Source organism: Danio rerio, chromosome 3, assembly GCF_052040795.2.
Source record: "Danio rerio strain M-AB ecotype USA chromosome 3, GRCz13ab, whole genome shotgun sequence".
NCBI lineage: Eukaryota > Metazoa > Chordata > Actinopteri > Cypriniformes > Danionidae > Danio > Danio rerio.
The window spans coordinates 39,798,097-39,824,118 of NC_141023.1; the positions used below are offsets into that span (position 1 = coordinate 39,798,097).

The 26,022-nt window shown below is 36.1% G+C and overlaps 1 protein-coding gene across 2 annotated transcripts; it reads right to left on the minus strand.

The window, feature by feature from the left end:
- Nucleotides 1-4,295: 4,295 nt before the first annotated feature.
- On the minus strand, nt 4,296-21,671 carry znf598 (zinc finger protein 598). Of its 2 annotated transcripts, none has more exons than XM_087242459.1 (12): nt 20,519-21,671; nt 20,247-20,359; nt 18,484-18,613; nt 18,188-18,399; nt 12,785-13,002; nt 12,564-12,672; nt 12,313-12,488; nt 12,144-12,228; nt 9,712-10,559; nt 8,761-8,917; nt 7,844-7,988; nt 4,296-5,256 (listed from the first exon to the last, which is right to left on the minus strand). In XM_087242459.1, the coding sequence occupies exons 3-12, from the start codon at nt 18,535-18,537 to the stop codon at nt 4,894-4,896; spliced, it is 2,367 nt and encodes a 788-aa protein (XP_087098585.1). In that variant the 5' UTR covers nt 18,538-18,613; nt 20,247-20,359; nt 20,519-21,671; the 3' UTR covers nt 4,296-4,893.
- Nucleotides 21,672-26,022: the final 4,351 nt, after the last annotated feature.

Genomic DNA, 26,022 nt, shown 5'->3' on the forward strand with positions numbered 1-26,022 from the left:
TTTGCATTGTTCTAATTGCATTTAAGATTAAATAAATGAAAAAAGAAATGTACTGACCTCAATCTTTTGAAGAGCAGTGTACATTTGAGTTTTATTCAAAGTGATGCGTTTTGGACACCCTTCAGCAATCCGTCACTTGGCTGTAGTTTAAAAAAAAGAAGAAGGTGTTTTAGTGACCATCATCAGTGCTTTGTCTGATCTGTGGTAGATTTTGGTGATGTTTCTGTGTTCAGAGATATAGGACAGCATACACAAATGATAGTGATTGTACTTCAGTTCATAAAAATGGAGTATGTTTGTGAAAGTGATCAGGGTCTTGTGTTTCCTGTAACTCTGCACTCCTGTTAAAAAATAAAATAAAATAAAATAAAAAATGCTTCATGGACCAACGTTACGGGACAGTTTCACAGTCATTTACTGAGGTATGTTTTACTGGGTCAAAATTTGCACCTCTGAAAAGCATAGGTGATAAATGAGTTGTCAATTTATTTGGTTTTTCTATTTTGAAGGAGCAAAATTTGCATCAGTAAAAAAATGCCTTGACCTTGTCCGTGGCTCTTTTTAAACACATATTAAACACTGTATCTGCAGGCAATATATCCCATCTTGTGATTGAAAGATGTACACAAAAAGATTTGTTGTTGTTATCAGTCAGATCGTCTTCGGACTGCAGTTGTCAGACATTATGAAAATAAAGACATGTTTTTCATGAATGAATTACCTGAATGTGTTTCTTTAATAACCCGGACAAGATTGTTTTAAAGGAGACCTATTATTCAAAAATCAATTTAAGAGGTGGTTTAAGCAGTTATGTGGCAACAGTGTTTAAATAAAGCCAGCCTCTGGAGGGTGAAATAACAAAAATTAAAATAATTATATATATATATATATGAGCAATATCACACGAGTAGCAGTGCGATGTGGCTGTATATTGGCACTGGTAATAGGCGCAGGCTGTGTCTTAGTGTCCCACCAGTGACGATATACAGCCACATCGCACTACTGAGTGTGATATTGTGTTTATTCAACATTTCGACGGCATACTCGTGTAAAAAAAAAAAAAAAAAAAAATCAGTCTCAAAATACTTTTGTAAGATGAACTACTTTTTTCCACCATTTATTCACATCTGCAGCTGACATCAGAACAGCAGAAACCGTGGCTACTTCACCAGCGTCACATTAGAGCTCTTTGAATGATTCACTATCGTCGTGTCTAAAGTGATGACAAAACGGGATTTTGCTGACATTTTAAGATTACAAGGCTTAACGGCATGAAATGCCATCAGTCTATACAGACATTTGCCAGTATTTCTCTGTTGCAATTGGGATATCACAATAATTAACCTCGAAAAAGCCAAAGCAAAGCAAACTCTAGCAGATAAACACGCTGAACAGATGCAGGCATTTTTTTCTGTTTACTGAACTTGTCTGCAGTAGCAAAAACAGGAGACTTGATAAAAACATATGGCCATCTCCGGTTTTAAGATGAGTCCCATCTCACATTCAACACTGTACAATTACTATGGTACAAATACAGCACTGCAACATACAAAAGAGAGAGATCGACTTAGAGAATCACTTACCAGTTTTATAATGATTTTATCAGCTGTAGTTTAAAATTACACTGGATTTTGTTTCTCCTCTAAAGTGCCTTTCCACTGCACACGACTGTCGGAATACGCCCCCTTGCGGCAGTCACACAGTATTTTCAGTGTTGTCGTGCACCATATGAGAGAAGCTGATTCTCAGTGTCCAAAATAAAGGAGTGCAAAAGCAAGAACCTTTATTCTCTGTGCGATTATATGGTTTAATGAATGAATGAATACTAGAAACTCATAGACCGCTAAAATATTGGAGGGAATGTGGAGACAACATTAAAAAATATTTTTTTTATTACTTTCTTACTTACATTTATGAACAGAAATGTTTTTTATTTATAATATTGACTTTTTATAATTCAAAAAAAATAACCAAATAAACTCCTATTTCTCATCTCGCGCGCACAGACCTGCTTGTACAATACAGGAATACATCACATCCGGTCGCCGTTTGCATACGGTCTAGTTGCAAGAGTTTTTTCTAGTTGCAACGAATTTTGGAGATGATCGAACGAACGTACGGAGATGAACGAACGTATGGAGATGATCGGAACCTCTCGCAGCTCCTGGACTGTTGCTTGTCGTGTGCAGTAGAAAGGAGTCCTTATGGCTTATTATGGGGTCTCTGTCGCCATCTTGTGGATGGTGTCAACCGTCTTTGGTCAGGCTAATGGCTGCCGACGCGCTGTCTCTCAGAAACTATGAATATTTTAAAATAGGCAGTATCCTTATAAATAAACGGCATAGTTGCAATCTAAACAGCAACATTCTCAACTATAAAAGCCTTAAAAATTCATTATGTTGCCCAACAGCTGATGCTCTGATGAACACGTATGCATTTGTAGCTCCGCCCTTTTCTTCTTTTTTTTTAATTAGCACGATCTCATTTGACTTTAAAGCGGCAGTCACCAAAACAGCATAATTTGGATCAAATCTAAAAGGGACCGATTCAAAGAGGTATAAAAATATTATTTGTAAGATATTTTAAGCTGAAACTTTACATACACACTGGAACATCCGATGCTTATTTTACATGCCATAATAAGATCATATAATGTCTTTTTTATGTTAGAAGCTGCACCTTTTAAAATTTTCAATGCTCTTCTATCACTAAACGGTTAATTACACTGAATTATCAACTTTAAAACTTGTGAGAACACAACCCGAAGATGAAAACTGAATCATCGTTTACTCACCCTGGTGTTGTTCTTTGAAAGCGCATGGCTTTTTTTCTTTTTCACACACAAAAAAGACAATGTTCATAAAATGTGGTACTCATGTTAGCCCAGCACAAACATTGTGCTACTAATTTCATGAGCTAGCATTTTGACAAACCTTTTTTGACTCAAATTCAATTGTTGAAATCATATCAGAATTATATTTCAACTAGTAAAATATAAAATTCTTGATATTTTTATTATAAACAGTTAAATATCATTATAGGCATATTGTTTAGTTCAAGAATTAAATTGTTGACGTAAAAAATACATAGCTACTATATAATTCTAATGTCAGTAGTGACAATGTTCAATTTTGATAATTGTAATTGTTACGAGTAAAATTGACTTACGAGTTACAAGTAACTGTTGATATCAGAAAATACTCTCCTAACTGCTGGTATAAATAACAAATGTAACATGGTGAATTATGAGATATATTTAAATTATTGATCTCTGTAAATGGATTTTAGCATGTTACATTTATTATTACTGATATCTGGAAGTGCATTTCTAATACGAATATGATTTGAGATATGAATTTGCTTTCTTACTAGTAACAATCACATGCATGACAGCAGAAATTAACATCGTCACTAGTGACATTTGATTTATCGATATAAAAAAATTACAGATTAGTATAAATTCTGATTGATATTAAGAAGAAAATGATTGATAGCAGGAGTTACATTACTCACTTTCCTTCAGCTGACTCCATTTATCAGAAATCACTAGGTGGAAAGAACCACCAATTACTCTGATATATGTTTTACACAGCTGCAACCCAGAAATAAGAGTACAACCCTTAGAAACCAATACAAGAAAACTCACGCAGCTACCAGGAGAACATGCAAACTCCACAGAGAAAGGCTTCCTGGTGCAATTGAATTGTTGATATCAATAATTAGATATTTTTTTTATTGTCACTAGTAAAATGACAATTATATTTCAACATGTTAATTTCATTATTTCTTATATCCAACAATGTGTTTCTGATATCCACCATTCCTTATTTTACTAGTAACAATCACATTCCTGATATCAGAAATTAACATTGTCACTAGAGACATTCAGATTTTTGATATCAAAAATGAAATCGACATCTGTAAATAAGCATTAATGGACAGCAGCTAAAAAAAGGCTAATTTTTGTTGTTGTTGTAGGCTCTCTTATCAAAAGCTGCCCTGTTGTGTCATTCTGTTTCCCTATGTTTGAAAGATGTGCTTGGAAGATTTTCTGTTGGTCCTATTTGTGAATGGCACAGATTTGATCAGGATTAGAGGAAAAAAAAACAACAACAACAACAACATGCTAGACATTGCCAGGATGTTGATCACGGACGAAACAAGATAGAATAACTGATTGACGTGTCCTGAATTGATGGCTATTATTCACGAATCACCACAAATCTGTCAACAAAATGACCAACACAACATTGAAAGACAGTCACGCGATGGCCTAAAAAGTTCTGAGCAATGCATTTTTGTTCCCTGGCTTGATAGTTTAATTGCAAAGTGTTAAAGCACGAACAAACATTCAGAAACGTCATTTGTCAAGAACCAGTTGACAGATCAACATAGCTTACCGTAAGAAAACTCGACGTATTAACCATTTTATTTTTGATGCGCTGCAAAGTTTGTAAACAGAGATGAGAAATGAATTGATTCCAAATCACACGGCAGGAGCGTTCTGAAATAAATAGGTTATTTTTCAAAGGCAGCCAACCTTACCGTTACAAAAAAAACGAAAAATGACCATGCTAACAGCATTGGAAAACCTGATGAAGAGAACAAGTCAAGATGATCAACTGGAGGAGCATTAAAAGGAATTAACGTTAGAACTCAAGCTTTTCAAGTAGATGAAACCTCTTGGAAATGTTTAACAAGCTCTACCTGCGTGCGTCCAGGGTTGATCAATCTGCCCCAAAATCGAAGGTGACGTCAAAACTTGCTGAACCTGAACTATCAGAGTAAACATCATAATCATCATCCTCTCAAGCATCCTGCTTTATTATTCTGGTGCAGCACCAGGCTTGTGTGTGTGTGTGTGTGTTTGTCGTGGACAGCCGTGAACGTCCGCTAGCTGATAATCTTGCTTATGGCCTGTAGAGAAGGGAAGTCATCATCACCAATGTGAAGGGTCTTATGGGTGTTGAAGTCTTTGAGCGCCAGCACCTGTTTACACGTGGGACACACTTGGCAGTCCAGATCCAGGCTGCTGCTGCTGCTGGTGCCCGTCTGCCAGGCTTTCTTCTTGCTCTTTTTAGGTTTGGAGCCCTGCTGCTGTTTCTCAAGGGCCTTAAAGTCTCCGTGGGCAGTGAGGAGCTCCTGTTGCTTGCGAGTGTCTGGTAGGAGAACCAGCAGTTCGTTAAAGACCCTGTTGAAATTCTCTCCCAGAAGCTCTTGGCAGCTTTTATAGTACTGAACAGCAGGAAGTGCACCCTTGTCAAGAGGAAAGAGAGTTTATTTGCATACGAAACAAACAAATGGAGATCAATGTTAAATATGAGTGATTAGTCCAAGTGTATGGGTCTCACTTTATATTAGGTGGCCTTAACTAATATGTACCTACATGGGAATTAATAATTCGTTAGTGTACTTATCATGCAAGTACATGTTTTACATTGTACTTTTTTAAGATTAATTAAAGACCTGCATGTAATTACATCTGAAATTAATTTCTGTAATTGCACTGTTTACACCATAACCCACGCTTTAAACCTACCCATACCACCAAACCTGTCCCTAACCTTACACATATCCCACCTCAAGAGCACCAGAAGTGTTCTGCAATAAATTATAAACACAGTAAATACATTGTATTTATTTTTTCATGCACGTGCACATTAGTTAAGACCACCTAATATAAACTGAGACCAGTGGAGGGTTACATCATTAACGAGGCTCATATATTGCAATTACATCTAACAGGAAACCTGTGCAAAATGAGCACAAAACAAGTCACAAGCAGGGCTTGACATTAATTTTTTTGATCAACAGCCACTGTGGCTAGTAGTTTTCCAACATTACTAGCCACACAGCATTTTCACTAACCATTATTTGTTGTTGGGAAAATATATTTTATATGCATAAATCTGACAGCTAAAATGACTTGATTCAGATTCTGTTATGTCCACATGCCTCCTCATTTATTTCACTTTTTGGGTGTCGTGTATGAGCTTGCATAATAACTATGAGCAAATGGTTTATGGTTTCATAGTGTCTTTTTACAATTAGTTTTCATTTCACATCACTTTCCAGAGCTCAAAATGAAGGATTTACCAAATTTATCTCTGACCACACCAAACATTAATATTTCTTAGCCGCAACTTTTAAATGTGTCAAAACAAAGTATAGCCGTTTACTATACTTTTTTATTTAACAAAATATTTCTTTAAAAAAACAAAAAAAACAAAAAAACAATTGACTTTTAAAAACTAATTATTATCATGCATCTAAAACTATGCACAGAAATCTGTCCTGGCTAAAAGTCCCAGATCAACAGTTAACTACACATAAATGGCAAGTTATTCTTTCTTAAAAGCAATGTTATTGTAAAAAATGATAGTTAAACCACATTACAAAAATAACTGTAAGCAAAAGAAAGCAGGTGAAAAACATACCATGTGTGATACTGAAAAAGTGATCACATGCACACGGTTAACGTTAGGCCAAGAATCTGTTCAAAGAATGGTTAAAGCGAAATCAACTGGTGCTGTCTACAAAAAGACAAATCTGGAGCTCTTGAAAGTTGCAAGACTGGGTGCATGAGCATAACATTTTATGTCTATTCCAGTCTATTTGAAAGAGAACCGATAACATCAGTTGTATTTCTAGCCACGGTTGCTTCATGGCAGTAAACAGTCGCGCTTTTTAAACAGTCGCTCACCTCACATCAGCTGTTAGCGCGAGTGATCATCCTCTCATTCAGTATTCACCTGCTTTTTTTTTTGCTCACGCGAACATTATTTTTGTCAGTCGTGCTGCTTCTCGATTCTAAGATCGCATTTGCTTGAATATTGGGTCGTCCTTAATGTCAAACCCTGATTTTAAGAAAACTACAATTTAAAAATTATTTCTAACCAGCCAAAGTGCCTAGTGGTAGTGTCTGTCTAACACGCTGAAATCTACCCGCATTTGGCGGGTGTTAATGTCAAGCCCTGGTCATAAGTGTCATTCTTTTTTTTTTAGAAATAGAGATTTATGCATTCATTGAAATTTGAATAAGGAGCATTTCCACTGATCTATGGTTTGCTAGGATAGTTTAATATCTGGATGAAATGCCAATTGAAAATCTGGAATCTAAATACAGAAAAATTACATTTAAAAGTAATTCAAATTAAGCTCTTTACAATGCATTATCCTTATCAAAAAGTTATATATATATATATATATATATATATATTTTTTTTTTTTTTTTAACATAAAGGAAAAATCTATAATTGTGACCCATGCAATGTATTTTTTTCTATTGCCAAAAATTTACGTGCAACGTAAGATTGGTTATGTGCCCAGTGATACATAATTGGACTGGAGCGGAATAAGAGATGAGCGTACTTGTAGAAAAGGACTTTATTGGTAAGGCTTCAGAGTAAAACTAAATGTGGTTTATAGTGACTTTTACTATAATTTCTATTTGCTTTGCTCATTTTTCATTTGTTTTTCTGCTTGAATACAGTCAAATTAATAGAACTTAAACAACTAATCTAATGTGTTTATAACATTTTTGAAGGTGGTTTTATTAAGGGCTATATAACGCTGATGCAAATTTTCTGTATTTTTGTTTCTCCCCATCAATGCAATTTTTGACCTAGTGCAAATTGGTCAGTTGTGACTTTTTTCCAAAACATTTGGTGAGTAGATTTTAATATACATCAAGATTTAAGGTTAAAATTGTTTAAAGATTGTGTCAGTAATATAAGTATTCTAATTAAAGTTAACAAGTTGCCACCATCTTTTTCCTTCACTAAAAGATTTAAATAGTGCTACACAATGAGACAACTATACGTTTATGAAAGAGAACAGTTACCTGTCTAAATTGGCCTGAATAGTTTTTAAACTCGTTGAACTTGGTTTCATCATTTTGAAGGAAATTCTTAATAGACTGAATAAGGTCCATGTTTCTCTGCTGGAAATGATCAGGTATGAGGTAGGATCCAATAGCAGGTGTTGGTCTGAAAGAAAACACAATGACTAGTGAGGTCAAGCACTTATTATAATGGTTTGATTAAAAATGTGAAAACTATTCTTTGAAATAATAAAAACTGTTCAACTTAATTAATAAGCTGACACTATTTGTTCGATATTATTATGTTAATATTTATGCAGTATATGTATACTGTCCTTCATAGAGCATACCATTATATTATCAACATTCTCTAAAATACTGAGTTTGAAACATCAAGAATACCAAGGTATTGTGTAACTATTAAAGGAATACTTTTTTATATTTAATTTATTTAACTTATGTAATAGTGGCTATCCAACATTTATTTGGATTATTTTGCTTCCAGAAGCACATAAATCCCGGGTCAAATTAACCCATATTTAATGTTAGAAACTCTAATCACTGTAAGGGTTAGTTTGACAGGATTTATAATGAAGCTTTTGAAGGCGCCAACCAAATGGCCACTACCCCACACCATTATAGAACATAGAAGAGTCAGGGTAAAATGTAAAACTACTCTTGACTGTGTAAGTCATATACATGGAAGATGACTTGAGAATTGAAGTAATTGAGTAATGTATGTGGAAATTTTGAATTTGGATGAACTATTCCTTTAAAGGTTGCATAATACCTTAATCTTTTAGAGGTTTCATATGAAAGAAGAAAGTCATATACATAATGGGTGGCTTGAGAGTGAGAAAATTGGGGTAATTTAAATTTTCCTTTAAGTCAAACTTCAATTTGAAATGCAACAGCGAGTGGAGACAGAAATCACACACCTGTTAACAGCGGACACTGAAGAATCCTCCACATTACTATTGAGTGGGACACCAGTGAATCCTGGAGGAGGTTTGCTGACAGCAGGCCCGAGGCCAGGAGGAGGAGGAGGAGGAAGAGCACTCTGAGAATTCCTCAACGGAAACGCACTTTTAAAACCTGGAAAACACAAGGGAACACTGTAGGGCTGCAAGATACTGAAAACAACAACAACAAACAACAGATATTTTGATATATTGTCTTTATATGGGTGTATATACTACGGAGAAACTAGTCCCCATCATTTAAGTACAAAATTCAGCTTATTATTCTAACAATGCAACCAATTTTTGCACTAATAAGTTATAAGTAGATTTGTGAAGGAATTAAACAATATTTTATGTTTAAACAAGCATCACAATAATCTTTCTTGTGAACATGCATTTATATACACTATCAAATGGGTGTATACATTTAATGGCTGTGCAGTTTAATAAATAAACAAATAAAAATATTGTTGTCAAATATTACGATGAAAATATTTCTTGCAATATAACTATTTAACTATTTTACTAGCAATTTTAATCTGATCGAATTCCAAGTAGACATGGGACGATAACTGTTTTCAAGGTATACCGGGATTAGAAAATGTCAAGGTTTTAAAACTGACAACAGTTTCTGTTATGTCATTCCTACGGTACATGTAATTTTTTATTTATTTATTTTTTTTTTTTTAAGGACAACAGTATCTTCAGCAGAAAACACATCCAACGATGTCTTTGAGACTTTGAGATTTTACATCACTATCATAAAAGAAACTAGCAGTATATTTACTTACCTTATTGCCTACATGACATTTGACAATTCCACCATATCACATTGATTTCCCTTTTTTCCCCATCATGCAGTTCATAAAAAAAAAAAACAATAAAGAAAACATCTTGTGTAATTTCCCTTTAAAGAAACCCTCTTACCAGGTGGAGGTTTTTTGGAGATAAGAGCAGGAAACTCTTCTTCCTTAGATGGAGGAGCTTGATCAGTAACCGGCTGCTTTGAGGAAGTAATATTTTCAGGAAATGATGTACAGGACAGCGCTTCTGCAGGCTTCTCTGCGACTCCGTTAACAATAGAGTTTGTTTTAGGGGCTGTAGGAGCTTTATTGAGACCCGTTTCTGGGGGCTTCTTCTCAGGAACGTTCTCTTTGTGAGCCATTTTGGAAACAGTCTCTGGAGTACGTGAAGGAGATCCCAAAGAAGAAGCCGTAGTTTGCTTCTTCTTCTTACTGGCTTTGGGGTTGGCCTGAGGTGAGCTTCCTTTCACCGTTAACAGAGTGGAAATGTCCAGCATGGTCGGCACTGTTCGAATCTCCTGGGCTGTTTTACCACTATGAGGGTCCTCGTCGTCGGATGAAGACGGACATCTGACTTTTGGTGGATCTTTGTGGCTTTCAGTAAGAGTGAGCATCTTTTTGCGGCGAGACGAGGAGGCAGTGAGAGGCTGAGGAACACTTGCACTGGGAAGCGGGTCAGTGCTGGACAATATGGACGAGGAGGACATAGGGGTCATTTTGGTGGGCAGAACGACAGGCTTGTTGGGAGCCACGACAGGTTTGCTTCCAGCTTGAGACCAGGCAGATGCTGCGCTGGACTGGGGCTTCAGTGGTTTGATCTTGGAGACTAGAGCAGGGAAATCCTCTTCTTGGAAGGAAGAATGTTTCCTGGGTTGATTGGTGTATGCTGGTGTCATTGGAGAAGAAACGACAGAGCCAGACAAACTTGGAAAGTCATCTTCTTTCAGGGAGACGGAAGGTTTTTGAATCATGCTGTAATAATGAGAAAAGACATTATTAATTATTAATGTGGTTCATTTAAACTAGGTGTTTTAATATGCTAGTTTTAAGTGGTTCTTGCCCATTATTTACTATTTTTATATTATGAATATTTTATAATTAGCTTTTTTATTTTCCTTATCCTAAATATATATTCTATCATCTCTAGTTTATTTGTTTTAATCAATTTGTACATTTTTGTACTTTGAAATTTTGAAGTTTATCTAATTCTCATAATTTATTTAAATTTAACCAAAATATTATAGATAATTTCAGCTTTAGAAAACAATAACACTGGTTCCAGAACAGCTGTCTTAGCCTGATATATTTTACTTTATTAAAAAATAATAATAAATAAATATGTTTTGTGGACTATTGAAGAAAATATAGCTTAAAGGGGCTAATAATTTTGTCCTTAAAATGGTGTTAAAAAATTTTTAAACTGCTTTTATTCTAGCTAAAATAAAACAAATAAGACTTTCTCCAGAAGAAAAAAAATTATCAGACATATTGTGAAAATTTCCTTGCTCTGTTAAACATCTTTCGGAAAATATTAACAGTTCGGTCCGATTCTTGAATCTGATTGGCTGATGGCCGTGCCATATTCTGCAAATAACAGCACTAATCCAGCCTTTTAAACATTTCCCCCTGTGTATTACCTTGTGAAAGTAGTTGTTTAGATTGCAACTATGCAGTTTATTTATAAGGATACTGCCCATAATTAACTATATATAATTTTGGAAATTCAGTTCATCGGCCGCAATCAGCCTGTCTGAGCAGACCAAAGAAAGTGACGGTTGACGTTTTATCAGAAAATGGTGAAAGAGACCACATAATAAGTCCTTAGACAGGAAAACAGCATTTACTCATCTTAAGTTTCAAACTACAGATGAACAAATCATTATAAATCAGGTACGTGACATTTTAAGTCGACCTCTCTCTTTTGTATTTTGTAGTGCTGTATTCATACCAGAGTCTGGTAGTGTTTGCTTTGCTTTGGCTTTTCGGGTTTAACTATTGTGAAATCCTGATTGCAACAGAGAAATACTGAGAAATCTCTGTATATTGATGGCATTTCATGCCGTTCAACCTTATAATCTTAAAAATGTCAGCAAAATCACCTGTTTTGCAGTAAGTTTAGACACTATGCCGGAGGATCATTCAAATACTAGCTCTAAAGTGACGTTTGTGAAGTAGCAGGTAGGTTTCTGCTGTTCTGACCATCATATCTATATGTGTATATATATAATTTATGTATATAATTTACATACACATTAAAAACACAACAATGAATTAGTGTATTAATATGGTCAAGCTTCGGCCTGCACTGTTTATGCAGATTTATGTTGTTGGTGTTTATTGATTGGTGAATGTCACCTAAATCTGTTTATTTTTAACTGAGTCTGAAGACACGAATGAGAGTTTCTTTATTGTTTATTAAAGTCACTAAATGCAAAATTAAGGAATCAATCTAGACAAAATTAATGAGCCTCAATTACAAGCAAACTGTCATCATTTATCAGTTACATTTTTCTTTCAAATTATATATTCATTATACTAAAAACAGGACAAACATACCTTTGAACTGGCGCAGGAGGTGCACCTGCCCCTAAGACAGGGAAGTCCTGACCAGCCAAAGAGCCATTACTCTTCATCGATCGAGCTGAAACGCATATAGACATGCATTTTTCATTCCCTTATATAAAATAATAAATAAAACCCATACATTTTACCCCAACTCTAATACCTTGAATATCATTAGTTGGTCTTGCTGTGCTCCTGTTATTCCTCATCTCATCCGGCTCCAACTTTTCTTCTCTGCGTGGCTTCAGCATGCTTCTCTCTTGCACGTGGCTTCTCTCTTCTTGGTGACTGGCCATTGAAGCTCGCATAGCTGCAGCCATCTCCCTGTCCTCTTCCTCTCTGCAGAAAACAACTCTCTTAGTCCTCCAGAAGGGCTCTTGTATGTGTCAGAATACAGCAGTGATGAAGACCTACCGGTTATATCTCCAACTCCTGAGATTCTGCTGTCCACCTGGGCCTCTTCCTCTTCCTGGTCTTCCCTGTCTATTGAAGCGGTCCACTTCCTCGTAATCATCGCCACCAACTATCAGACATTAGAAAAAAATCTTAAGGTATTAAAATGTATTTCTTTATTATAGATCGATTAAATTATTTAATTTAACTCAAAAATAATAAATGTGCACACTCTGCTTTACCATCATTTCTGCGCTGCTGTCTGGGTGCATAGTTGAACTGAATGTCGATTTGACGATTCTGCCTTGCCTCTGCCCTGTTTTTGCTGTGGGCAGCAGCTTTGTGAGCCTTATAGTCAATTTCTGTGCGGAAAGCGTGAGTGAACTGCTCTGTACTGCAGCGGCCCTCCTCGCACAGATAATGGCTCTCTCTGAAGTGCTCACTCAGGTACTGGTAGTCACTGTAGAACAAAAAAATGCAGTTATATAAGTGGTAGTCAGGGCTTGACATTAACTTTTTTGATCACCAGCCACTATGGCTAATAGTTTTCCAACATTACTAGCAACTCGCCATTTTTATTAGCCACAATCTTGTAGTTGGGAAAATATATTTTATATGCATAAAATTTGATTTGGACATGCTAAAATTGATTTAGATTACTCGATTTAGATTTTGTTTTATTTCCACAAGCCTCTTTCATTTCAATGGTTTGTGTTGTGTATGACCTTTCTCAATGAGCGCGAGCAAATGGGTTATGGATTCAGTGTCGCATTGCAATTAGTTTTAATTTCACATGGCTTTTTAGGGTTTAACACTTAGGATTTGCCAAATTTTTCTCTAGCAACACCAAAAAAAAAAAAAAAATTATATATTATTCTTAGCCCGAAATACCCAAGCAAAAAAAAAGAAGAAGAAAAATATTGTGCGATAATGAAAGGATGATCACATGAAAGGTTAAAGTGAAAGCAACCTGCTGCTTACAAAAAGACTTTTAAAAAAGACTGATCCCACCAGTTGTGTTTCAAAGCACAGATGCTTCGCGCAAGTAAACGTTTCTTTTTGAAACTTGAACACTCACGCGCATCACATCAACTGAAATCAGCCTTGATACGAAAGCCCTCATCAGTGCATTAGGATTACCTGTGTCTCGTCATCTGCATGATCATCCTTTCATTCAATATTCAACTGCTTTCTTTTGCTCACGTGAACACAGTTATTATTGTCAACTCTATCGCTGGCCACTCATTGGGAAATTCTTATTGTTGAACTCTGCTCTTTAAGAAAACTACAATTAAAAAATTATCTTCAACCAGCCAAAGTGGGAAGTGGGAGCAGCTGTCTAACCTGCCAGCTAAAATGTACCCGCATTTGGTGGGTAGCCAGGTGTTATTGTCAAGCCCTGGTAGTAATCATTAAGATGGAGTAATAATTCTGTAGTTCAGCTTACACTAAGTATGTTTATATCCACTAATTTTTCTAAAATTTGTTTTAGCAAAACAGAATGAACTTAAAAAAAAATATATATATATATATATATATATATATATATATATATATATATATATATATATATATATATATATATATATATGGCCCTATATATATTGTAAAAACATGCACAGTCAAGTTCATTATTAACATTATTAAAAATATATAGAATGGAAGACTTATTAGGAGGTGCATTTATATTCTTTCATTTAGATTGCATTAGGTTTATAGCACCTGACTACGCATCTGATTGAAATGTATATATTTTTTGTCATGTCAGCAACAAGGCTTCTTTAATAGTGTCAAAGCAAAAAACAGAAATCATAAAATCAACAAAAAAGAAAAAAAGAACAAACAACAACAATCTTAAACTAAAAAACTGGGCAAGCATTAAAAACAAAATTAACAATAACAATATTTTTGTTACAATAACATTATTTTACAGTAAGAATATTTTTGTTACAATAACATTATTTTACAATAACAATATTTTTATTAACGCAAAGTGTAACAACAATAGATACTTTCTACATAACATGAAAAATATCAGCATTGCTTTTGTAATAAATGTATAATAAACCTCCCTTATATCTAACCCAAACCAAATCCCAACAATAAACATTTTTTAACTAAAAAAAATACTCTTCTTAAAACCATTTTTTAATTTAAAATGAGTAGCTTTAAAAATCTAAACTACTGAACCACCATTGAACTTTTTACCTCACGCTACCTTTGTATTATCACCAAAGCTGTAGTGCCTAGAGGCCTTTGGATCTTCATTCATTCATTTTCTTTTCGGCTTAGTCCTTTTATTAATCTGGGGTCGCCACAGCAGAATGAACCGCCAACTTATCCAGTATATGTTTTTACGCAGCGGATGCCCTTCCAGCTGCAACCCATCTCTGGGAAACATCCATAAACACTCATTCACAAACATGCACTACAGACAATTTTACCTCACCCAATTCACCTGTACCACATGTCTTTGGACTTGTGGAGAAACTGGAGCACCCGGAGAAAACCCACACCAACACGTGGAGAACATGCAAACTCCACACAGAAATGCAAACTGACCCAGTGACCTTCTTGCTGTGAGGCAACAGCACTACCTACTACACCACCGCGTCACCCCTTTTGGATCTATTCTTCCATACTGACTGAAGTTGCCAGAAATACAATAAACTATATTTTGATCATTTTTGTTATTGGCAGTTTGTGTAAAGCAGCTTCTTTAGGCCCTGCCTCGTCTCCGCCACAGAGAGCAAACAAGATCATAGTAGCAGAATAATCAATTATAATGTTGGTGACAATCATGTTCATGTAAACACAGTGGCCAATATATATTGAATAACCAAACATGAACAAGGCCACAGACACATACTACACAAAACAACTACTAAACCAAATATTAAATATTCTTCTTCTTCTTATTATTATTATTATAGTAAAAGTTCAATCCAAGTCTCCAATTGTCTCCAAAGGGCTGCTCCATAAACCAAGCTTAGAGAAAAAGCCACTTATTTTGGTAAGTCAGGATTATTAATGGTGGATGCGGTTTCATAAATCAAATTTATGACAGTTCAAACTCAGTTACTCTGGCAACTTATGCTGGGAAACTAGCCTGGTCTGGGGCAGGTTAACTCTCAGCCTAAGTTCAAACTTAATCAAGGTAATGTTAACATTCACCTGCCGTAAGAAAGTTAAAAGTAAATTTATATACACCAAACACGTTTAAGAATAGAACAATTATATATATATATATATACATACACACACAAGTTATTACAAATAAAAACTACAACATTTTAACTAAATTTGATATTTTTTATGTTTAAGAGTCTTTTTTTCCCCATTTATTACAATTTTATTTTATATTATATATTTTCCCCAAACATATTAATTAGGGTGTATAGGGTGTAGTAGTTAGGGTGTATAGGGTGTACTAGTTTTTGAACTGTGATCCGAGTGTGTGAAAGAAAATAATATTAAAAAAGCACTTACTGACATAAAGAAGGGGACATTTATTAAAGAATAAGTTTAAAGCATCAAACCCTGAGTTGAATAATCAGGAGATATGTCTGGGCCAAGCAGTAGCCTCACTTTAATATAAAGATATTTTCCCACAGGGGGCAGGAAACACAAGTGTCAAAGGGAAAGCAGCAATTTGCAGTGGTTTTGGGAGCAAATTAAAAATCCTGCCCCTTATGCGTGCACGGCTCTTTGTAGCCATTATTTTAAACTAAATATGATGATGTTAAGCTCATTTTGAATGTTACCGGGAGCCTGCAATGCAATAAAACTTTTTTTTTTGAAAGCAACAATTGGCAGTAAGCGCATATTCTCTCTCTGGTGCGTGCTCAAGCTCAATTCCAATGTATTGTGACAAATATTTAATTGAATGTTAATAGGCTTAAATAATGGCCTATTTTTTTTTATGTGCAAGTTCCTGTAAGCCTTCTCTCTTGCTTTGTTGCCAGTCGTACTGTAGATTTGAATATTATGTTTAAATTTTTATATGTTTGAACTCTTGAACAATTGTTTGAACAAATTACTAACGCAGCTCAGTCGCTGTGAACAGCTGCGCCTAATTTCAGAGCTCTTTCAGTTCTTGTACTTGCCATGGTTGAATACAACATAATCAATGCACCTATGCTCGACCTTCAGGGTTTCACGACAGTAACGTGCAAGAGCAGTTATCTAGATTATTTAAACTGAACTCAGATTAGTTAGATTAAATGATCTTCAATTTGCTGTTGGAACCAATTTAAGCATAGACATGTAGTTGGGCTTACTAAAGTCAGGTTTTGGACTTTAATCCCTGCTCTCAATGAGGGTGCTTCATTAACTTTCAATAAACAGCCATGTGTTTGTTTTGTTAATTGGCACCTACTAAAAACACCGTGATCATCCCTTGAATTGAAATTATTTGTTTTCATGTTACTTGTGTCAATGGATAAATTTAAGGTGTATAAAGCATGGTTGCATCAATTGAGGTGTTTACCCGAAGGTTTCCAAGTCCAATCCTGCAATTATTTGGGTCATAACTGGAAATGAGTCAAAACTGAAGGGTTCGGATTTCTGCTTTCCAATCCGTCTCATCATGGACCAACGTTTATCCTTTTCTCATCATCTTGTTTCTCATGATTTATTTTATTAAATATAATTTTTTGATCATTTGAATGAGTATTTAACTGTGAATTGATTAATATAAGAATGTTCAGTGCATTTGCCTGTCTCTTTATAACTATTTTCAGAAGCCACCAAACTAGGTCAGAGATCACGGAGACCTTGAGTGGAACTGAGGGCTAAGGACTGGAATCAACTGTTTCTATTGTACTTTCTAGTAGTTATTACTATCTAAAATGTCTAAAGTGATTTTGCTGTTTTTACGGTTAATTCTTTTAAAGTAATTCTATTTTTATTCAAGATAGACTTTGTAAAGTAAGAATATAACTGCCTGAATGTAGATTATACCAGTTTTTAACCAGTTTTGATAAAGACGGCTGAGAATACACTCAGCCTTGGATAAGAAACAGATTATACTTTAAGTGTCTGTGTTCTATTTGATTGTTGATCCGTTTCACAGGTCTGGAGTCAGCTCTAATCAGTCTAAGGCACAGGTGTCAAACTCAGTTTCAAAAGGGCCGCAGCTCTGCACAGTTTAGTTCCAACCCTTATTAAACACACCTGATCAAACTAACTGAGTCCTTCAGGCTTGTTTGAAACCTACAGTAAGTGTGTTGGAGCAGGGTTGGAACTAAACTGTGCAGGGCTTCAGCCCTCCAGGAATTGAGTTTGACACCCCTGGTCTAAGGGATGTCTGACGTTTATGCTTAAGATATTGTTCAGAATATACGCACAAACTCCACATGGAAATTTCCTAGTCTATCTGTGTTTTAACCAATCAGGTTAGAACACCTATATGTTTGACGCAGTTAATGATGTTATGTGAGAGTATAATTGTTATTGACTGGTGATTGTAAGCAGAGCGGCCTAGGAACTCATTGCGAGTGTTGAAGCTGGCTTCTGCTGATGAAACTCCAAACTATCTTCAGTAAACTTGATTTATTTATTTAAATCTCTGACTCCGGCTCTTCTTCGTCTATCAGACTGGACATTCTTTGGGTCAAACTGTATACCATCCCTACAAAACCTACCTGTAATACTCCTGAGCTCCATCTGCATCACAGAAATGGCAGAAGTAATGGTCGCGGCGCAGGTGTTTCAGCAGCTCATCGTTGTCCAGGTATCGATCGTCACAGAATTTACAAAGCGGATGCCCGCGGTGCGAGGTGTCATCCGGGTCCCCTTGCATTCGATGGCGAGCCAAATCTTTACGACTGTACCACTTGCGCTCATATGAGAATATCTGTAAACATTGGAGCACATCAGTCATCGTTGGAATGAAGAGCACATAATAATAAATGACTACATTTAAAATGTAATAAACTACCTTCAAATGCTTCAAGCATAACTTGCAGCAGAAGAGCTCATGTTGTTTCCGCATATGCTGCTCTAATTCTTCAAATTTGGAGAACACTTTCGGTTCCGGGCAATGTGGACATTCATTTAACAAAATCTTCCTGCATTTGATGTAAAAGATAAAAAGAGCTTGCATTTAACAATAGACCCTTTTCACATTTCAGGGTTTCTCAGCAGCAGAAGTCGTCATAGTTTGATAAACTTAGAACTCAGTGAATAAGAGAGAACTGAAATTAATTTTTTACAATCTTATTTGCTGAAATAATATAAGAAAAACGTCCTGATGGTGTTATCAAGACTTTCAGAAAAAAACAAAAAAAAAAAGAGACTGATGACGGCAGCCAGAGGAGAGAATAATGTCAGATTTACTCTCAGCCACACATACGCTGCATTAGAAACACCTTGCATAAGCAGCAATTCGTTTTTTGTAATATATTAAAAACTTTTAAGGATTTAAGAATCGGATGACTGGTAAAAGCATTATAACAATCTTGTTAAAAGGGGTCTCATTGTTGAGATCTATTATTGAAATACATCTGACAAGCAGGGCTTTATGAGAAATTATCTATGAATGTTCACATCATAAAACCTTTATGTGTCATTACAAGCCAATTAAATTAATTTACTTTTGCCAGTAGTTTTTTCTTCTTTCTTGAAGTGTTGGTAGCAACCGACTTGAGTTTTTTTGAATAACAAATGAAGAGTTTAGAGGCAAAAACCTTAAATATCACTTTAATGGCAAAGAATATGTCCTTTTCCTGGATTTTAAAGTTAAATATCTCGACATAAACAAAGGAGGCTGGGAAAATGTTTATTTTTTTGTGGAAATTTTAGACAGCATTTAGAGGGTTTTGCATCTGAGCTCTTCCAATATCATTTATTCATTTTCTTTTCGGCTTAGTCCCTTTATTAATCTGGCGTCGCCACAGCGGAATGAACCGACAACTTATCTATTCTTTAACTATGTTTAAGGAAAAAAAAGTCACCAATTTGTTGGATGGCCTGAGGGTGAAAAAAATTAAAAGTATTTTTCATTTTTGGAGCTATTCCTTTATATTACTGCTGTGATGCAATGCATATTGGTGGTTAAATATACAAAAAATAAATATACCATTCTTCTTTATTTTGTCCAAAAATGTATTATTGGATAAATCATTTTGAATACTTAGTAAACAATACATGTTTGACAAAGATATTTCCTATGATTTTATAGCAAAACAACATAACTTTTTAACTGCCTGCTCTACCAAATAAATATTGACTGTTAAAGTCATTTAAAGAATGATTGTTTTAAATAATGGTTTAAAATCTAACAAACATAATCCTACTCTTCACTAAACTTGAACAACAAGAAAACGTCTAAATTACTGTGTTAAATGAGAATCTGAAATATTTTATGGCATACTTCAAAAAATAAAGATGATTTAGCATTCAAAAATGATTTAGTTTGATATTTTTTAATTAAATTAGTCTTATACTAAATAATTTCAAATTTTTTATAGTAGATATATTAATTATGATACTTTACCAAATGGTTGGTATGTTTATGGCTAGAGGTTGATATTTTGGAAATTATAGAATGTGTTAAAAAAAACGCATTGAGTGTGTTAACTAGCGACATTAGGAGTTTAGAAATGCAATCAAAAACTTTTTTTTTTCTTGGTGGGGCAGTTACACATTTCAATTGAACATTGTCAAAAGCATCCAAAAAAAAGGTAAAAAAAAAAAAAGTACCTGAACTGTGCATGAACCTTTCCATCTCCAAAATAAATGTCATATTTCTTCTCACACTGATAATGATGAATGTTCAGAGTGGCAAACGCTTCTGGTTTCCTTAAGAAGACCACCTGAGATATATATATAAAAAACACATTTTACTTAAAGCAGATCTCAACATTTGATGAATAAACTCTACATGAAACAAACTGCACAAACAATTCCCGCATATTAATCAAAACTAACAACACAAGCTTGTGACAGATTTACTGATTAAAGGGACAGCTCACCCAAAATTAAAATTCTGGTATCATTCATTTACTCACACCGGCCGCGCATTAGCGGAAAAATAAATGAATGAATGAATGAATGAACGAACATGTTTGAGTCTTTCTTCTTCTGTCGAACATAAAGAGCTTTGACAAACATATGTTTCACTTCTCTCCATGTCAATAGTTAACTAATATAGCTTTTGCGACCAACAGAAGAAACTGTAACGTGTTTGGGAACAAGGGCGAGTAAATGAGGAGTAAAGTCTCATTCTTGGGTGACGGATCAGTGTGCACTCTTGACTGATTGACACGTGAGCCACTCATTGTCAACATGACGTCACACTTTGACAGTCTGTCAGAAAAGCTACACGTCTAGTAGTTTCTAACGGTTAGTTATCTGAAAGCTCGTTACGTAACAGTCCTCCGAAAGCAGTACTATCTAGTAATCAAACCTTCTCGGATACACAAGAGAACAAAGTTCAGTTTCCACAGCTGTCATGATTCGCAAAGCCAACACGGGAACTGGTCGTCCCGGGAAACGTCAGGTAATAAATCACCACGCTAAACTGCCTCCCACACACGCTCGAATCAAATGTAACAGTTAGAAGTCCAACAACCCAACACAAAACAGTAAGTAGAACAACTACCCCCATTTCACTTTTAAAAGAAAACACAACTCAACTAAACTTTGTAATGACAACAACAACGTGACAGACGCGGCCGCTCCCATTATAAGTCGCCATGCTAAGTTAGCGTAAAGAGAGCTGGTTCAGCGCTTCCTAGAGGCCGGGTTTCTGTGTTTATCTGCTGTGTGCATTAGCCGAGGCCTGGAGGAGGAGAGGCGGCGGCACCTTGTCGAGCTGCTCCCGGCAGACGGCGCAGTACTTCTGCTCGCACAGCACCCGCATCTTGGTGGAGCAGCGGTAACACACCGGGTGATCGCACTTCCCCACCGCGAACAGGTCGATGTCCTGGCAGCACAGCACACAGGTGCTCTCCGTGTCTTTCTTCAGGGCAGACTCCATGCTGTTCGAAGGCGTGTGGTGTGGTTTTGTCGGTTTAATCCGGGTGGATTTGGAGGGTTTGTGAACGGCAGTACAGGCAATGAGGCCGGGAGAAGCGCGCTCCTCTGTGCGTAATCGTTCTGCGCAATGCATTATGGGGACCGGTCGACTCTCCGTTGACAGGAAGAGCTTTTATTTTGATACGTCGGACTTTTATACTTCAAAACGTGCTTATTATTTTTTAAATTATACCATTTTATTAAAGTTTTTAACATAACAAAGATGATTGAAAATAATTACAAATTTTAAAACAGGATAATTATATTAAATTGAAAGAAAACAAAAATCCACATAATCATCACCTTCATTACTATAAAATAAAACATGAATGTAAAAACATGTAAAAAAAAATAATAATGTTGGTATTTAATTAACGTTATATATTTTTGGTTAGTCAATAACAAGATCTAAAATATATAAATTATGATAAAAAGCTTACTACAAATGATACATTTTTATAAAAATATTCTTACACATAGCATCATGTCTAGACAGATTATGTCCTCTTGCAACTAGGCCAGCCCATGCCAGTCCTCCTGCACCCTGGCTCTCGGATGCTCTCCGTGAGAATCGCTCAAAACTTCGAGCTGCAGAGAGAATTTGGCGGAAAACTACAAATCCTGCACAGCTCTTAACATACCAAACTCTTCTGTCCTCTTTCTCTGCTGAGGTTACTTCTGCAAAGCAGACATATTACCGTCTGAAAATCAACAATGCCACTAATCCTCGCCTACTTTTAAAAACATTTTCCTCCCTCCTCTATCCTCCTCCTCCACCCGCATCCTCCACACGTACTACTGATGACTTTGCTACATTCTTCTGCACCAAAACTGCAAAAATCAGTGCTCAATTTGCTGCACCTACAACAAACACGCAAGATACACCACACACACTCACCTCTTTTTCTCAGCTCTCTGAGTCTGAGGTGTCCAAACTCGTGCTATCTAGCCATGCAACCACCTGTCCACTTGATCCCATTCCCTCTCATCTCTTTCAAGCCATCTCTCCTGCAGTCATACCAACACTGACTCACATAATTAACACATCTCTTGACTCTGGTTTATTCCCCACTTCATTTAAGCAGGCTAGGGTAACCCCACTGCTAAAGAAACCCAACCTAGACCATACGCTACTTGAAAACTACAGACCAGTATCCCTGCTTCCATTCATGGCCAAGATTCTGGAGAAAGTAGTGTTCAATCAAGTTCTGGACTTTCTTACTCAAAACAATCTCATGGACAACAAGCAATCCGGCTTTAAGAAAGGCCACTCAACTGAGACTGCCCTGCTCTCGGTCGTGGAGGATCTCAGACTGGCTAAAGCAGACTCTAAATCATCAGTCCTCATTTTGCTGGACTTGTCAGCTGCTTTTGACACTGTCAACCACCAGATCCTGCTATCTACACTCGAGTCACTGGGTGTTGCGGGCACTGTTATACAATGGTTCAGATCTTACCTCTCTGACAGGTCATTCAGGGTGTCTTGGAGGGGAGAAGTGTCCAACCTACAGCATCTAAACACTGGGGTACCTCAAGGCTCTGTTCTTGGGCCACTTCTCTTCTCCATCTACACATCATCTCTAGGACCAGTCATCCAGAGACATGGATTCTCCTACCACTGCTATGCTGATGATACCCAGCTATACCTCTCTTTTCATCCTGATGATCCCTCAGTTCCAGCTCGCATCTCAGTCTGCCTGTTGGATATTTCACACTGGATGAAAGATCATCATCTTCAGCTTAACCTCGCAAAAACGGAAATGCTTGTAGTTTCTGCCAACCCGACTCTACACCATAACTTTTCAATCCAGATGGATGGGGCAACCATTACTGCATCCAAAATGGTGAAAAGCCTTGGAGTAACGATTGATGACTAACTAAACTTCTCTGACCACATTTCTAGAACTGCTCGATCGTGCAGATTCGCACTCTATAACATCAGAAAGATCCGACCCTTCTTATCTGACCATGCAGCTCAACTCCTTGTTCAAGCTCTTGTTCTCTCCAAACAGGATTACTGCAACTCTCTACTAGCTGGGCTTCCAGCTAACTCTATCAAGCCTCTTCAGCTGCTCCAGAACGCAGCAGCACGAGTGGTCTTTAATGAACCTAAACGAGCACATGTCACTCCGCTGCTACTCCGTTTGCACTGGCTGCCAGTTGCTGCTCGCATCAAATTCAAATCTTTGATGTTTGCTTACAAAGCGACTTCTGGCCTTGCTCCTTCTTATCTGCTCTCACTTCTACAGATTTATGTGCCCTCCAGAAACTTACGTTCGGTGAATGAACGTCGCCTCGTGGTTCCATCCAAAAGAGGGAAGAAATCACTTTCCCGAACGCTCGCATTCAATCTGCCCAGTTGGTGGAATGAACTCCCTAACTGCATCAGAACGGCAGAGTCACTCGCTGTTTTCAAGAAACGACTAAAAACTCAACTGTTTAGTCTCCACTTCACTTCCTAATCTGCAATTGCCTCTCTGGATATACCAATAACTGTACTAAAAAAATAATAATAATAATTTTTTTTTACTAATACTTTCCTTCTTAAACAGACCTGAAACTTGCCTACAACACTTATTCATTGTTGCTCTTATAGTTGTGTAAATTGCTTCCTTGTCCTCATTTGTAAGTCGCTTTGGATAAAAGCGTCTGCTAAATGACTAAATGTAAATGTAAAATGTAAATACATTTCAAAACAATGTTGACTGGGTGATTATATAATTATTATTACTACAAATTACAAATAACAAATTAGTTTAAAAATAACCATGACCCAAGTCAATAATATACATTTAACTAACAGTAATATGTAAAAACAATAACATATTCTATAAATGAATATAAGAATTTACATTTGCTTGCATTTTTACTTACAATGTTCTTTTTATAAAATTTATATTTCATTTTTATTTAAAAACATATTCCTACGATTTCCCAATTATGAGAATCAAAAACCTTTGTGAATGTTTTTAAAATAAAAGCCATAACTAATTAAAGAAATGCCTTGTAGCTGTGAGCAGTAAAAAAGTAAAAGTAAAATGTCTTTTACAAACACCTAGCTCAACTTAACCCCATTACTCAAATTACTGTATTTGGTAAATACTAAAAACAAGGTCGCTGGCTGGGTCAGTTGGCATTTCTGTGTGGAGTTTGCATGTTCTCCCCATGTTAGCGTGGGTTTATACATGGTTTAGGTGAATTGGGTAAGCTAAGTTGTCTGTGGTGTGTAAATGAGTGTGTATGGATGTTTCCCAGAGATGGGTTGCAGCTGGAAGGGCATCCACTGCGTAAAACATATGATGGATAAGTTGGCGGTTCATTCCGCTGTGGCGACCCCAGATTAATAAAAGGACTAAGCCAAAAAGGAAATGAAAGAGTGAAATACTTAATGTATAAGAAATATGCGTTTTATGAAAAAATTAAAATAAAACAACAGTTGAACTCAAACTGAAGCTGTGACAGGTTTGCAAGTTTACAAAGTGATTCCATACCGATGTGCGATGAAACTTTATTCAATACAAAATACATAAATAGAGCATCTGCAGGTGAAATAAGTGGCAGAAAATATTTGTACACATAGAAATACATTTATATATATTATGCAGACAAAAAAGCTGCTGTGACGAGAAGAAACAGAACAGGGCAACTCACCTTCAATAGCAAAAACGCGTTTTACCTCTACCTAATCCCTTTTATGACCGTCATAACAAATTTGATTAGCATAATTAAAATAAGAATATTCATTTCCTTGGCTAAACCAATTTCCCTGTCCAAGATCAACAAATACTCAAAAAGCAAAAAGTGATCCACACACAGGACCATAAAGTTTTTTTTTCTTTAAAAAAAAAAAAAAGCACAATCTGTGCTTGATGAAACGGTGTTGGCTAAACAGCTAAATCAGCCTTGATATGTGGAGACTAAGCTGTAGCGCCAGTCTTAGCCATTACAGATTGAGATTTGAATTAAAAATCACCAGGTTCAACCTAGCCGACTGCTGCATTGGTATGGATAAACAGGGCAGCTTAAGGGCATAAAAGCATAAACTAGATCATAAATGAAAAAACATCCCACATGAACTGTGCAATTCATTGTTCCATCAGCATTGGCAAGTCAACATCCCAACAGTGAAGCAAAATATAGATCAGGCTGATGGAATCAAACATTCAAAGGCAAACATCATTTAAAAAAAACTGTTGTGAGAGGCACCAAATCAGCAATAAAAACTGACCCGGGTGTTGAACTTCCAATACCTGAAAGCCTTGGCAATAAGTGTGATATGCATCTACGAAATAAAACTTAAGAACGTCAACCCAAAACAAATGATATGAGCCATCTTGAAGAGATCTGCTGCAGGATTTAGAAAATGTAAACAGATGACAATTCACAACAATTGTGCAGCCAGATGACTTTTAAAACAAAAAGTAGACTCTCCCTCAATCGATATGTTCCTCTAAAACTC